Source organism: Orbilia oligospora, assembly GCF_000225545.1.
Source record: "Orbilia oligospora ATCC 24927 unplaced genomic scaffold scaffold00078, whole genome shotgun sequence".
Classification (NCBI taxonomy): domain Eukaryota; kingdom Fungi; phylum Ascomycota; class Orbiliomycetes; order Orbiliales; family Orbiliaceae; genus Orbilia; species Orbilia oligospora.
This window is the reverse complement of record NW_011645635.1, coordinates 1,818,142-1,831,733: the sequence shown is the minus strand read 5'-3', so window position 1 is coordinate 1,831,733 and position 13,592 is coordinate 1,818,142. Positions and strand designations below refer to the sequence as shown.

The 13,592-nt window shown below is 45.3% G+C and overlaps 5 protein-coding genes across 5 annotated transcripts; 2 read left to right on the top strand and 3 right to left on the bottom strand.

Annotated features, from left to right (window-relative positions):
* Positions 1-629: 629 nt before the first annotated feature.
* On the top strand, positions 630-2,923 carry AOL_s00078g533 (uncharacterized protein; the record flags this gene model as incomplete). Its single annotated transcript, XM_011123796.1, has 5 exons — positions 630-800; positions 862-971; positions 1,033-1,881; positions 1,941-2,625; positions 2,696-2,923. 5 exons carry the CDS (start codon positions 630-632, stop codon positions 2,921-2,923), a joined length of 2,043 nt encoding a protein of 680 aa, XP_011122098.1.
* Positions 2,924-3,429: 506 nt separating this feature from the next.
* Positions 3,430-3,852, bottom strand: AOL_s00078g532 (uncharacterized protein; the record flags this gene model as incomplete). The annotated part of the gene is made up of 1 exon (XM_011123795.1): positions 3,430-3,852. The coding sequence occupies one exon, from the start codon at positions 3,850-3,852 to the stop codon at positions 3,430-3,432; it is 423 nt and encodes a 140-aa protein (XP_011122097.1).
* A 1,421-nt stretch (positions 3,853-5,273) lies between these two features.
* Positions 5,274-6,040, bottom strand: AOL_s00078g531 (uncharacterized protein; the record flags this gene model as incomplete). The annotated part of the gene is made up of 2 exons (XM_011123794.1): positions 5,274-5,410; positions 5,461-6,040. 2 exons carry the CDS (start codon positions 6,038-6,040, stop codon positions 5,274-5,276), a joined length of 717 nt encoding a protein of 238 aa, XP_011122096.1.
* Positions 6,041-6,272: 232 nt separating this feature from the next.
* On the bottom strand, positions 6,273-9,529 carry AOL_s00078g530 (uncharacterized protein; the record flags this gene model as incomplete). Its single annotated transcript, XM_011123793.1, has 3 exons — positions 6,273-8,467; positions 8,578-9,002; positions 9,078-9,529. The coding sequence occupies 3 exons, from the start codon at positions 9,527-9,529 to the stop codon at positions 6,273-6,275; spliced, it is 3,072 nt and encodes a 1,023-aa protein (XP_011122095.1).
* Positions 9,530-10,328: 799 nt separating this feature from the next.
* AOL_s00078g529 (uncharacterized protein) lies at positions 10,329-12,272 on the top strand (the record flags this gene model as incomplete). Its single annotated transcript, XM_011123792.1, has 2 exons — positions 10,329-10,499; positions 10,566-12,272. 2 exons carry the CDS (start codon positions 10,329-10,331, stop codon positions 12,270-12,272), a joined length of 1,878 nt encoding a protein of 625 aa, XP_011122094.1.
* Positions 12,273-13,592: the final 1,320 nt, after the last annotated feature.

The following is a 13,592-nucleotide window of genomic DNA, read 5'->3' as shown; positions in this document are numbered from 1 at the left end:
ACTTGCCAAATACATGCACGGACGCATGTATATGTACATGTACATACCTGATGGCGCCTGTGGCCACCCGGACCGAAATTGATTTGATAGTTGGGATAGTCCAGGCCATGACGAGTGCTAGCTACGGTACAAGTATCATTCCATGCTAACCATTTTTTACAATACAATGTAGTCTGGTCAAGTCGCTGTCGCCTTTCTTTCCATAAATTTTTGTGCTCGACGAAAGGGATTATACTAGTGGCTGTTAATCCATTACCGGGATTAAAATTGCCATTGCCATTGCCATTGGACTGGCCACTGTTATCTATCTAGAACATCCTTCTACCGGGTATCACCGACTCTTTTCCAACCAATTCATTCTGGACTTGAACCCTCTCTTAGTTTCCGCCATCCGTTCGGCATAGTTTCAGCTTTCTATAGGGCTATTCGATATTTGAATCCTTCTTTTACATAGCCTGTTGTGGGCTTGCCTCGGTCGAAGTTTTGTCAATTTTGAAACATACCATCCCTAGTTCGCCACCATTACGGTTTGATATCTTCAACCATAAATAATCAAATCTCGCGGCGGTTTTCACTTGGATTTTTAAAGGTTGATAGATGGCCAGGAATGCTCCACGGTATACGCAACAATGGAACAATCGCAGGACCCTAACCTCCCTTCGGCCTCACAGGCTGGCCCTTCAGAGGATCCACTAGACCCTTCAGAAGAGATGGGATTTGCAGGGCCGTCTTCCTCTACGCACCTTCCAAGGACGAGAATGCTCCTCGCCTGTGATCGATGCCGTCAACGGAAAACAAGAGTTCGTTCTATCTACTAACATACCAATATCTGATATCAAACTGACACCCCTTATCTATCAGTGCGATAGTAACTTGCCATCTTGCAATGCATGTCTTCAAGCAGGTGTGCCTTGCATGACCGCTGAACGCGATCGACCTCTCCGTGCCTCTACTAGAACATTACCCCGAGAGTATGTTACTTTCTCTCATCCGTTGTTGACGAAATATATACTAAGATACGAATGAACAAAGCTACGTCGAACAACTTCAAAGCCAGGTCCAAGATCTCGAGTCTCAATACCAAACCTTGCTTCAACAAGAATCTAGTATGGCTGCTGCTCACCTGATGGTCGACCACTCTGCTGTTAGCATAGAATCTGCTCCAGGGTCATGGGTTCCCCTTTATCCGAACCCTCCCCAAGCAGAAGTACCCCATGCTTCAATGACAATCTCTAATCTGGGAGTCCCTACGCATGACCCTTTGTCATTTGAATCTACCCTATTCGAAGCAATCAAACTCTCCGGTTGCGATCCTCTTCGTGCTGAATCACCAAACTTACTATTTAGTAGTCTATCCGCCGCTCTCAATCACGTTAATGCTTTAGACCTTCTCAAGAGTATGGATTTGCAAAGTCTGAATGCTGCAGTTAATAACTACATCCACTTCATACATGCCCATTACCCGCTCCTCGTTGGAGAGGAAGTCCGTACGAAATTCGCCATCATGATGAGGCCCGACTATCGGCCCGGTCAGATAGCCCCTGCCGAAGAGCTAGTCATTTACCTCGTCGTGGTCCTCGGGATGACCACTGCCTCCCAGTTTCGCTCCGTTCAACTCTTTCCTCAGATGCTATACTATGCAGCCTTGAGAACGCCCGGGCTCTTTGACAGCCTGAGTTCTATCGCGATGACACAAGCCTTGATTCTCATTGCTGTCTATTCCCTTTATGATCCTGCTGCAGGATCCAGCTGGCACATTCTCGATGTAGTTTCTTCACATTGTTTGTCGATGGGCTGGCATCTCATTTCCTCCTCTCTGGGCAACGGCATCGAAGGGACAGCTCGGGCATGGGCGTTTTGGACCCTCTACTCTCTTGACCGGTATGCACTCTTTCCCTAAAAATTCAGTTTTACAACTATACTAATACCCTAAACGATAGCATGGCCGGGGCATCTATGGGCCGCCCTTTTACAATCGCTAATGACGATCTAATCACCGTCCCGGTCCCCGGAATGCGCACCCCAGGTCCCTCGGACGATACTGGCTATCTCTCTGGTCCGTTAATCAGTTACTACAGATTACTTTACCGAGCGCGCCGGAATCCCGAAGCCGGGTTTGAGCATTGGGGTGCGCAATTTAGTGAGTGGTGTAATACCACCAAAAACGGAGTAAACGAGTACATTTCCACCGTCCCTAGAAGTGACGATTGGATTAATTCCATGTACAAATACATCGACCTTGTGTACTACCAAGGGCTTTTACTAATCCCTCAATTTAACACTGAATTCCCCGTCATCACCCCTGAAATTCAACAACTATACACTAGCGATTTGATCTACCGAGCTGCGCAAATGGTAGGATTAAGCTTTGGTGTGCATAGATATCCGTTAGCGTGGACAGCAGGGTATAAGGCCTTTGCTACTGGCATGAGCTATCTATTCTGCGTGGCGTTGAGGGACAGGAGCACGATTAATCTGCCAGAGGTTTATCACGTCTGCACAGCGTGTATCAATTTGATTGAAGGTCTGGCGGCGAGGTTTGACGGTTTGATGGGGTATGCGAGATTTTTAGTACGAGGTGTGGATATGATGTTGAGGTTGTACAATGTGGAGGGTAGGAATAGTGTATGTCCCCTAACGCGTCCCTCAATAGCTTCTTGTTTTCGAATGGAAGAGTATTGATTATCTTTTATAGCCCATTGCACACGACCCGCACTTTTTATATACACCATATTCGGATGCTATCCCTCGGTCTCCGAATTCAGGTATTCCACGACCGCCCGATGTCGCTGACCTACACGTTCGGCGATTTAGATGTCTTTCAAGGTTATATTTGAGAGCCATGGAGGATATTAGACTCAAGTACTTTCCCGACACAAAAGATATTTATGAGTCCGTGGGTCAGGTTGCAGTTGGAGTGTAAATTATATTTCTTAAGAGTGTACAGGGCAGAAGCTGTTTAGGTGCTTTTCGGGACTGTTGGGAAGGAACTGGTATCGTTCTAGCTTAATTTGGAAATTCTTTAGCCTTACAGGATATTAACAAATCTGACCGAGTAATAACACTCGGATCTGGTTCCCCACTTAAGCTTAAAGAAGATAAAACTACCAAGTATAAAAGTTTAGATTTCCGATCATAATCTAGGCGTCCTATATGTAATATATGTCTATGAGAGCGAACAATATGTATCAACATTACAATGTTGTTCACAAACTTATATGCCGGTGCGAGCGTACTATGTTTGACAGAAGTCCTTGCGAAAGTTTTAATCCACTAGTATACGAGTGTATAATAACAAGGATGTTTATATTTATTTATTTACAATTGCAGAGGCAACTCCTTTATAACATATACACTAAATTCACTTCAATCGGTGTCTCTTCCTCCTATAGCTATCTATGCCTTCCTCCAGAACCGCGATATGTTTACCTACAAAACTTCAGTAGCCCCCCAATTTTCCGTAGCAATAATAACATCCCCTTCCTCTCCAAGCATAACCGCCGCGGTCTTAGTATCCGTCGTCTCCTTATCCATATTCAAGATAACTCTATACGCAAAGATTTCTTCCTTATTCCCATCGGGACCATCGATAGTAACATCGAATTTATCTCGTGCCATGAATGCAAGGCGCTTTGAGATGCCCATGGGGAACATGTCTTGGTTTACGGTGTTGTTGGAGCCGATGGAGAGAACGGTTGCGTGACCGGTGTTCTGGGCAAAGTTCCAGTCGTAGGCGAATTGGATTTCGAGAGGAAGGAAAGGTGGGAGATTTCCCTCGAGAGCCTTGGTGAGGGTTAGGTGGAAGGTTTGGGTCGACGGTGGGGGGGATACGGCAGTTGCGGGGGCTGGCATTTTTGCGGTTTCTTTTATATAACTTGTGAGGAATAGATATATGCTAAGTAGATAGATAGACTAAGAATGTCTCCTGATTGAGAAAGACTTGATAGATATAGGAACTTTTGTAGTTTTGTAGTGGTTTGATTGGTATATTCTGGATCTTTTATCGACGAGGACACAAGTATTTATACATCCCCCTCCTTCGTGATCGTAGCTATACCTTCAGGGTTTCCGAGAGATAGAAAACCGTCCGTATGGAGTTCCATATAGAACCCGTAGAGACTTCTGAACAAGCTTTCACAACTTCCCAGTCCCGACAAGGCTTCCCAACAGAATCTCGACGGTCGTTTATGCAACGCTATCATTGCCCCCCGGCCCCGCTTAAAAACCAACCAAGCTGGGTTGTGAATCCGGGGTAGGCGACAATCTTACGTTATCATTCAAGCCGACTTAAGTAGCTAGCCTGGCTCACTAGGTAGGTATCTAAAGGGATCTTCACACCATGGCGCCATGGAACCGTGAGCATTGGGGAAAGCTTAAGCGGGGACTTTTCTTCTGCGCTATCACACCATATCCTTTGTAACGTTTTTCTCTAATGTTGAGTTTGTGTATCCCTGGACCATCTTGTGATCCGTGGTTACAGTCTTTTGCTATTTCGGACCTGGCTCTTTAGGGAGGGAGATGTGACGTGGGATAAATGCCTCTTTTGGTTTGGATGGTGGTTTGGGATGGTGGACAGTTTAGGGAGGTCGTTGGTGAGAGTTGTGGTATTTTATGAGTTGTGGTTTATTACTAGATTCGGAATAGTTGCACTGGGAATTGGCTGTTTTGGGAAGGTTCATGTCAACTGATTTGGCTGAGCTTAGCTATATAATTACAATCAGGATCCCAGGCCGGCCTATTAATGTATTGGGGACGTTTAATAAGTGCTGTATATAAATATATAAGCCAATTTCTTGCCAGTCGAAGCTCTAAATATGCACTGCTTCTGACTACCAACTCCGTAATTAATATTAATGAGATACGGCGAAGTTTTAAAAAAAATCTAAATAGCTGTTCAGGCTTAGGTATCGTTGAAGCTGAGACTTGGTAATAGGTCGACGTGGAATGCTGTATTATCAAGTACACTGTAGCTATAGTTGTATCGCATATATAGCTACTAGTAAGATCGACTTAAAGTGTGGACTGCGTCTGCAATACGAGACTAAGATCGACTACCCCCCCTCCGAATGCCTTGACATTGTTAAAGCTTCTAGAACCCGTGGCCTGGCTAAACAACCTTTATCATTTCATTGGCCGTCCACATTTAAACCTACCAAGGTGCCCTGTATCGAGGCTGATAAGCATACAGCGGAATTTCTGGGGGAAACTGGGAACCCAGCCAGTTATTCTCGGGTGAAAAGCCGAGGTCTAAAGTGCGACAAATTTTGAGGCTTCTATCGGGTGTTGAGAATATTTTTTCCAATGCCCTGGGGCCCACGGCTATCTCCTTCGGATATCGATCTTTCGGAAGCTTTTCCAAATCCTCCCGGACGAGGCGGATGGACTCCCACCTTTTCCAATACATTAAAAGCTGAATGATTTTTGGGATTGATACCCCTAATTCTCCTATCGAATACGAACCTGATGTTGCCCACTTAAAGACAACGTCAAAGATACCGCAGAATAAATTTCCTGGGTATAATTCGCTTTTTGGCTGGAATATAGATTTAATGCGTGTGAGGTCACCATCTCCATGCATTTCGTCGACATTCGGGACAAGAGATATAAATGATTGAGCGATGTGTACCAATCTCGATTTCTTTTTTTGAATATCTTCATTTTCAGCCCAATCATAATCATCATTGCCTCTCAATTCATCGCTCTTAGGTATCCAGTCGTTCGAATTCCGTAGCATATCTTCTACTAGTATGACTCTGGCTCCTAGTGGTAGTTTCCGAAGCTCTCGAATTTCCGAAGCGAATAGATCTGATGAGTAAGATAGAAAAGAGATATGTTTGACAAAGGTATCGTGGAGGTGACCTTTCATTTTAGGTAGAATAAGCTCGGTATATTTTCTTTGGATTCTCTGCAATTCGGTAGCTGCTAAGTGATCGGTCGTGTAAGGTTCGGAATCCTTATTTTCAGCAGTTGGTGTCCTTTCTAAACGGGTTTCCTCCGGAGGTATAGCTTGTAACCGCGCCATCTGCTTCGGGAGTTCCATTGTGCTAGCCAGCGGTATAGTTTTACATGCTTGAATTCCACAAGCGTCGCAAGTAATTGTGTTACAGATGTCTGTCATCTCTATCTGGATGCAATCTGCACAGAAAATATGATTGCAAGGCTGGAGTCTATTAATTAATATATCCTATTAGTACTGACTGGCTGGGTCATTAATGCATTGTCTGATCATGAGGACTTGAATTCTCTTGAGAGCTCAAATATACGTGGGCAACCTACATCGTATCGGAAAAGTTAACTTCGCAGCAGGCACAACTGCCATTAACGTTATACGGGCTTAAGTAAAGGCTAACTTCGGTCGGGGTATTAAAGTCGATCATGCTTACGGTTTTCAGGTTAAACGGAATGACCTGCGCATCATTAATGTCCCTTGGAAAGGCAGCCCGCTTCACTAAATTCGCTAGCGCTTGGTCGGACAGCCTCAACGAGATCCGGCATATTGGAGTGATTCCTGTCACATATTGAAAGAATGTTGCATTAAGGATTTGAATATTCACCAGCTTACTATTCTTCCAATCCCAAACAGTAGTATGAGTAGGATTCATAATTCGTTGATAAACAAGGCCCTGTATCCCAAAGCAGAGCTCAGATATTTCTGGTTCTGGTTCTGGAGAATGAATTCGGGATGGCGTCTCGGCTGGCGAATCCAAGGAAGTGGTACAAGAAGCGGGGTTTGGCGCTGCGCTGAGTTGTTCTTTGCATTTGACTGGTCTTGTTCCTTTGACCGACAATGGTTGAGAAATATATCCGAGGTTTTCCATAAAATCCAACCGTCGACGTCTGGAAGTTTCGAGAGATCCAACTGAAGTATTCCTAGTCTCGCGCCCGAAACTACCGGATGGGAAGCGGTATCCAGCGGGGTTAATAATCGGAGCCGAAAAAATGAAGTTGATCGTACCACCGCGAGCAATCGATTTGGCATCAGTGATTGGTACGTATCTGTAGGGGTTGTATGCCTTCAGAATACCTGTGGCATCAGAGCCATTGATCTCCACAGTGAGATCTCGAGTCTTAGGTTCAAATCCACGTCTTTTCAAATTCTCGATACCCATTTCGAAAATAATGGCCATAAAGTCGGCTATATCAAGGAACTGATGGAATCCTTTTTCCTCGAGAGTTGTGGTGCAAGTCTTTCTGAAAAGTTCATGACCAGTGCAGGTAGTTACTTGAAAAAGAAATATAATTTCCAAGAGAGGTTTAAGAATCGTTGATTGCGGGTGTTGACAGTCCAAGCTACTCGAATGATGCCAGAATAAATCTTCGACGATTGTTTCGCGATGGTCTCGTAATTTTTGAGGAGAGTTCGGGACAAATTTCTGATCATCGTGCGTTTCTTCGTGGCTCAAGGACCCGTTCCTTTCCCTGCCGTTTAGGAACCCTTTGTAGCGTTCATAGGTGCTGCTTGGGTAATCGTAAACGGGGGATTCTTTCAATTTTGATCTTACATTAACTCTGGCACTTTCTCTAGCTCCGGCACTCTCTTTTACTGGTTCCGGGTCTTGTATATATAGTAAAATCTGCTCCCTGTCCGTACAAATATCTGCCGGGGTCTTCAGAATGTCAACGTCTATGTCGCTATCTAAAATATCTTTAAAAGTTCGAAATATCCGAAATTGGGGCGTCTCCTGTAGTGGAGCGGCAACCATAAGCTGCAGTCCCTTGATAAATTCCTCTCCTGTAGATTGTTGTTCGAGACTATACCCTCTCGCAGGGGGCATTGCTATCAACTGGCGGGCAGTGCATTCTGACACTTGGAATCCATTCAGCCGACGTTGCTTTGGTGTGATTATGTAGTCCTTATTAGTGATAGCGTGTTTAGCCTCTGGCAGTCCACTAACAAGGTTAATAGAGCCCACGAGAACCTTCATAGCAAGATATTCATCTGGTGCAAGTCCAAGTCCTGGCCGCGGTGTGCCAGTACTGTTAAAGGCTAGTGCTATCGCTTCTCTTTGAAATAACGGAACCAAATATCCACCCTTCGCAGCTATAGATTCTGGAATCCGTCCTTTAAAATCCGATGTGTTAAATAAAGAGAGTGAACCGAAATCCGTCACTCCCTTATATATAGCCCCGTCGTCGGGAAGGCGAAGCGTCCGTTGGAATTGAATGAAGCTTCCGATTCCAGCTCCATAATGTTGACTTGGTGACAATTTAAGGCCTTGGTGGAGTTTGTATTCAACATTGATTTTTGACGGAGATATTTTCAAGAATTCTCGTGATTCTTCATCTTGGATCAGTTCATTGAAGTAATCGATGAGCTTTTGATTTCGATTGATAAGAAACCCTCCCCTCTTGTTGTAAGAAGGCGGTCCTGATGTCACTCTCAAGAAGATTGGGCGACGGATAGGAGTAATTTCTCCGTACTTGACGACCCCGTCTTCCGCTTGAAACCCACACAAGCTTTTATATCCTTGAATCAAAGGGTTAGGTTCAGCGTTTGAGCTCATTGCAGAGGTAGATTGTCTTGCATTCCAGCTGCCGACTGCATGCCAAGAATGACAACTTTGGATGACAACTAACCTTTGGAATGTAGGATTTCAATAAGCTTGGAAACAGGTGCATACCTATCTATAACGATGCTTTCCGTCGCTTGATCGTCACCATCCAGCTTCAAGTCTGCAACACAAATATGGACCTGTTTTGAGGTTGAGGAGGAATCCTCAGAATAGCTCAGTCTTGGACCGCCAGCAGCGACAGGAGATTCGGCCGGGCTGGCATAACCTATAGACTCCAAAGTACGCTGTCTCTTCTTCTTTGCCTGGTATACTTCTAATTCTTTTGAATCTTTCGGACGTGCAAATGACTGTAACCATTTGTTGAAGGAGTTTAAACCATGGTATTCTTCGGTTCTATCAATTTCGTCGTCTATGCCGACAATCGCTTGGGGTGTATCCGAAGTGTTCGAAAGTCTTCTAGAAGTCCTCCCAGGAAGTCCGCTGGCATTACTTTGTAAAATTGCGGTGTTAGACCACAGCTAATCGTACATATATAAAGTATGCGTGTATTGGCATTTAACCTACTAGTTTCTTACTGTTAGAGATAAGATGAGTGTCGACTTTGACTTCTCCAGATCATTTCTTAGATTCTCCAGCTGCTTCACTTTGTCCTTGTGAGTAAAAGCTATGAATAATTTTAGGATTCCTGTACGTTTAGCAGCCGTTTGCAGGGTTAGAAGTTGGTCCTGTATCTTCTGAACCACGCAGTAACAGCCGTGTATCACTGGCATAAGATCCATCCCTTTCCGAGTCCCTCCGTTTTGACCATGGTAATGGAAATTTCCCCGCTCATTGATCCAAACTTGTAAATGGGATAAAGCACCGCAAAGAAGCTCTATTTCCTTGGAGATGTTTAGGACCAACTCTGCAGGCTCATCTTTTAGAGTTTCGCGGACGTTGTTGGCAAGCTTGAGGAGCCCGGTTGAAAGTGCTATTAATCCAGCAATTGAAGCGGCAAGAGAGAGTGGATCGGACATATCTAGGTTTCATTTATACGGTAAAAGGATAGATAAATTTAGATAAAGCGTTCGAGTTCAAAACTCGCATACATGCAATAATCCCATTCACCTAGGCGGAACACAGCTTCCCTTTATGCTTTTATGACTCTTCACCAGGCCACGGTCACCCGCTTGCGTCAACCTGCGGGAAAGATGTTTATTTAGCGCCCACCCCTCAGTTGAGATGCAAGAAAAAGGGATGTTGTGTTACTTGGCTTGTCTCGTATCCAGACCTGGAAGTTACTTTAGGTGGGTTGATTACGTTGATCCTATTGTAATTGTGCCTGCGCTGCAGCGAAGCGGCACAGTACGAAAGTACTAACATTGTGTGAGGGGAAATGGCGTTGTTGTAAGGGGAACTAGAGTATGCTACTTAAAGTGTGGCAGTGCAATATTATGCAGGATCTGTGTCGTGAATTCTAATCCCGGGATTCTGCTTTTTGAACTCAAAGTGTACTTCGTTTTGTCTGGTACCAGCGAGACCAGACAAGGCTGGGTATGGAGGGAGTCCATGTATACTATAATAAGATGGCCTCCGCGACCGAGTGGTCCTTCGACGTCCGATTTGGCAACACATCCACTTTGTTGTAAAAAGTGCGTTGTGGCCTGCCAAGCTAGTTTCCCAAAACAGACCGCGTAGAGTGGTTGCTAGTTGAGACCGGACGCGCCTTGTCAACATCTTTTGACCTGACTCAGAAACATCACCACATCATGAACCACTCCCACCCCTCGTCGAATTCGACATCATCATTCCTCCAGGAACCTGGCTGATAGCATGATGAGCTTCGCATCAATCCCCCCCACATCTCACTCAGCTCCTATTGACGAGTACATTGTTCTTTGGACGGCCGACAAGTACAAAAAACTCAAGAAATGGCATGATGGATATCTACGATACCATACGTTTAATAAACGATTGATGGTCTATGACCATCTTATGAATAAAGTGGTACGGTTAAATACTACATCCCGAAGTTTGGCCAGGCTCACAGCTAATGAACCGTCGACTCTATAGTGCGATAAATTCTTGCCGGAACCGGAGCCGATAGATGTCGGAGATGAACTGATATTTGATTCACATCTTGTCACTATTGAAGATATCAAAGGACGGCAGACCCAGGATTTAAGACCACTGTTCGAAAAAACCGTGGATAGAAGGAAGGAGCGAGGATCAACCACAACACCAATCAGAACAGTTGGGACCCCTGCCTCTTCAGAACAGTCGCCTACGCCCACTCTACTCCGAACTATACAATCAAGGCCGTCTACAGGCCATGGCCGTCCTGTGTATCCATCTCCAGTAGCAAGACCCTCTCCAAGGGAGGTTGAATCCAATGTCGTTGTTCCTCAAAAGAGAACTTCACAGGGCGCGCCGATAGTCCAAAAGATCAGTTACAAACCGTTTAAAGTATCAAGGGTGGAAGGTAGTGATATTTCTCCTGTCCAAACAAAGATAACGAAAAATAGTAGTGGTGCTGTTATCAAAAATCGTGGGAGGCCAAAAAGCGTCACCCAAGTGTCACCCGACCTTGGCTTGGCAACAAATATACTGGACGCCGACGATGACATAGAAATGTTAGAATTGGATCTCGAAAGCAGCGATTTCGCTCAGAGGCCGAAGCCATCTGGCCGGATACTTCCAAATGCGCCACCTCCGTTCAAACCTCCAAGGCCGCAGAGTACTGCACAAAATGGCACAGAACATCGACCAGACGACATGCAGGAGGAACTGCCTTTACCCCCTCCGCTGGCTCGCACTGTAGTGCCGGTGAGCCAAGTAACTAATCCCTTGGGATCTTCTCCTAGGATCCCGCCATCAACGATCACAAACTACTCGCAGGAACTGCTTTCTTCTCCATCATTCAGGAGTAGACCAAATGTGCCCCCCATTTTAGCCCAAAAGACCCCAAAGAAAAAGGATTCTTCACCAATAGTGCCTCCTTCGCCCGTTCCAAGTCCGGATCTTGTCCCTGAAGAGGTACAGGAATCAGGACGGTTGACCCTACCTTCTGCCACTAGTAGGAGTCGGCGGAAGTTGTTATGTGGTCCGTCAGGTCGAGCAAGCAAAATGGTATCCCTATCTCGTCCAGTCTCAACACTCTCAATATTAGACACATTTCCTAAAGGTAGTGGGTCATCCGAGCCTGTGGGGTCAGGGGTAGTTGATAAGAAGCCACGGAATGAAACTAAATTGAGCGTGCCTCCTCTGAAAACTAACTCTGCAAGGGTGCCTGAGAGGCCAGGCTTCCCAAATACTAACCCTACAGGCCAAAATGCCCCGAAGCGGTCCTCACTTGACCTACCTGGAAAGACCAACCCGCCGGAAGGCCACTGGAAACCGTTATGGAACCATAATAGCGGTCCAGGAGGTTCTAATTCTCCCGACGACCAAACTCCGCATCATCGAGGCGCCCCAGATATCAAAGTATCAGAGCAAGATGACAAATCTAACAAAAAATCACAGAATAAATCTCCAAAACTATGTATTTTTTCATCCGACGAAGAAGATCTCGATATCATGGTGTCGAAACCAGCTCCAAAGAAACTGAGAACGTCACTTCCGCCAGATTCGGATTCTTCTGGGGATGAATTCGAGCCTATGAGGTCCTCTGCAGTGCCGAAGCACCTTGTTGGGCAATCTAGGAATGTAAAGCTACAGTCTTGCCAAGCTGTATCTGAAGCCTCGAGGGTGTGGAGGGAAGGAGAAGGGGAGTTTGAATAGTATCAGCTCCACGAAATGAACCTAACGCTAGATTTCGATATGATTTCGAACTTTCATGTACATACTTACATATACCCAGTAATTTTAGCTTATTCACGTTAGCATGAATCTGCGAATTCATGGTTCCAATTTATTCGTACGGCATTTGCTTTAAGTCCAAACGCCTCCCCAGCGCTCTTGAGGCGGAATTGTTTCATAAGTTAAGCATGTAGAGTAAACATGCACGTACCCTGCCAAAGCACATGTAACCATAACCATCTTCTGTACCAGTCCTCATTTCTGCAGACATCACATAGCATACTTTTTTTTCACCCACAATAAACGACACAAGGCTCCTAATTTTGCTACCTTGAGAAATTGAGGCTGATTACCAAACTGAAAGCGTTTTCAGCTTGTCTTGGCAAATTGGTGGCCCCGCCTTTGGACACGAGGCTGATAGCTTCACATCTTGGAAAGTAGGATAATGAGGCGCAGAAACCGACCACCCGTAAATAATTCTTAGATCTCTCCATACTTTGATTTCGCTTATCCTCTAAGAACCCGCGAGCACCTTCATAATATCATTCTCGGCGCGCGGCCCGCACCGAAAAGAGTACCTTATAGGGTCGACATCCTAAGACTCGAAATCTACTCCTCACATTATAATCCTTGCCCCGTGGTATATAACAACCTAAGCTTTGCGAGACCTTTGCCCGAACTATATATCGTTATTGAGAGGGAACATTCCAATCGTAGAGCATAGATACTAACGATATGTAGCCCTAGTACAAATTCGAGGCTCGAGTCCTAAGAAACAGAAATAGTACCAACCACTAACGAAGTTGAAGTCAAATCTCCGACTTTACTTTAAACGCAATGGCAACCGCGGCTAGGCCACGTGCGGTATGTAGCCCGATATATTTCCCCCAGGACTCGATGTCGGTACCTAGAATGCTAACTCTAGCTAACAAACGTCAAATTCACTTTTAGAGGCTCGAGAATCGTGCCAACCAATCTACGGAAGGCACAAACGCATCTAACGTCGAGTAATAACTATATCCCTGCTATTGAAAGCGAAAGCCTACGACCAATACATGTATATCATACTTATCTCTTCCCTTGCCCAGTGTTGTTTTCATACCAGGTCTAGCTTCCAATGGCAAATATGGAAGTTGGAGCTATCATTATACAGAAAAGTTCGGCTACAGGGCCGCGGGAGGGTGGTCAGACGCCTCAATCTCGAAACTTGCCCCAGGGAGTCGGGCCGTGTGGTTCAATTACAAGAAAAAGGACACGCGTGGCGTGGATCCTCTGCTCCCAGACGGTTCAGTGGTCTCAATG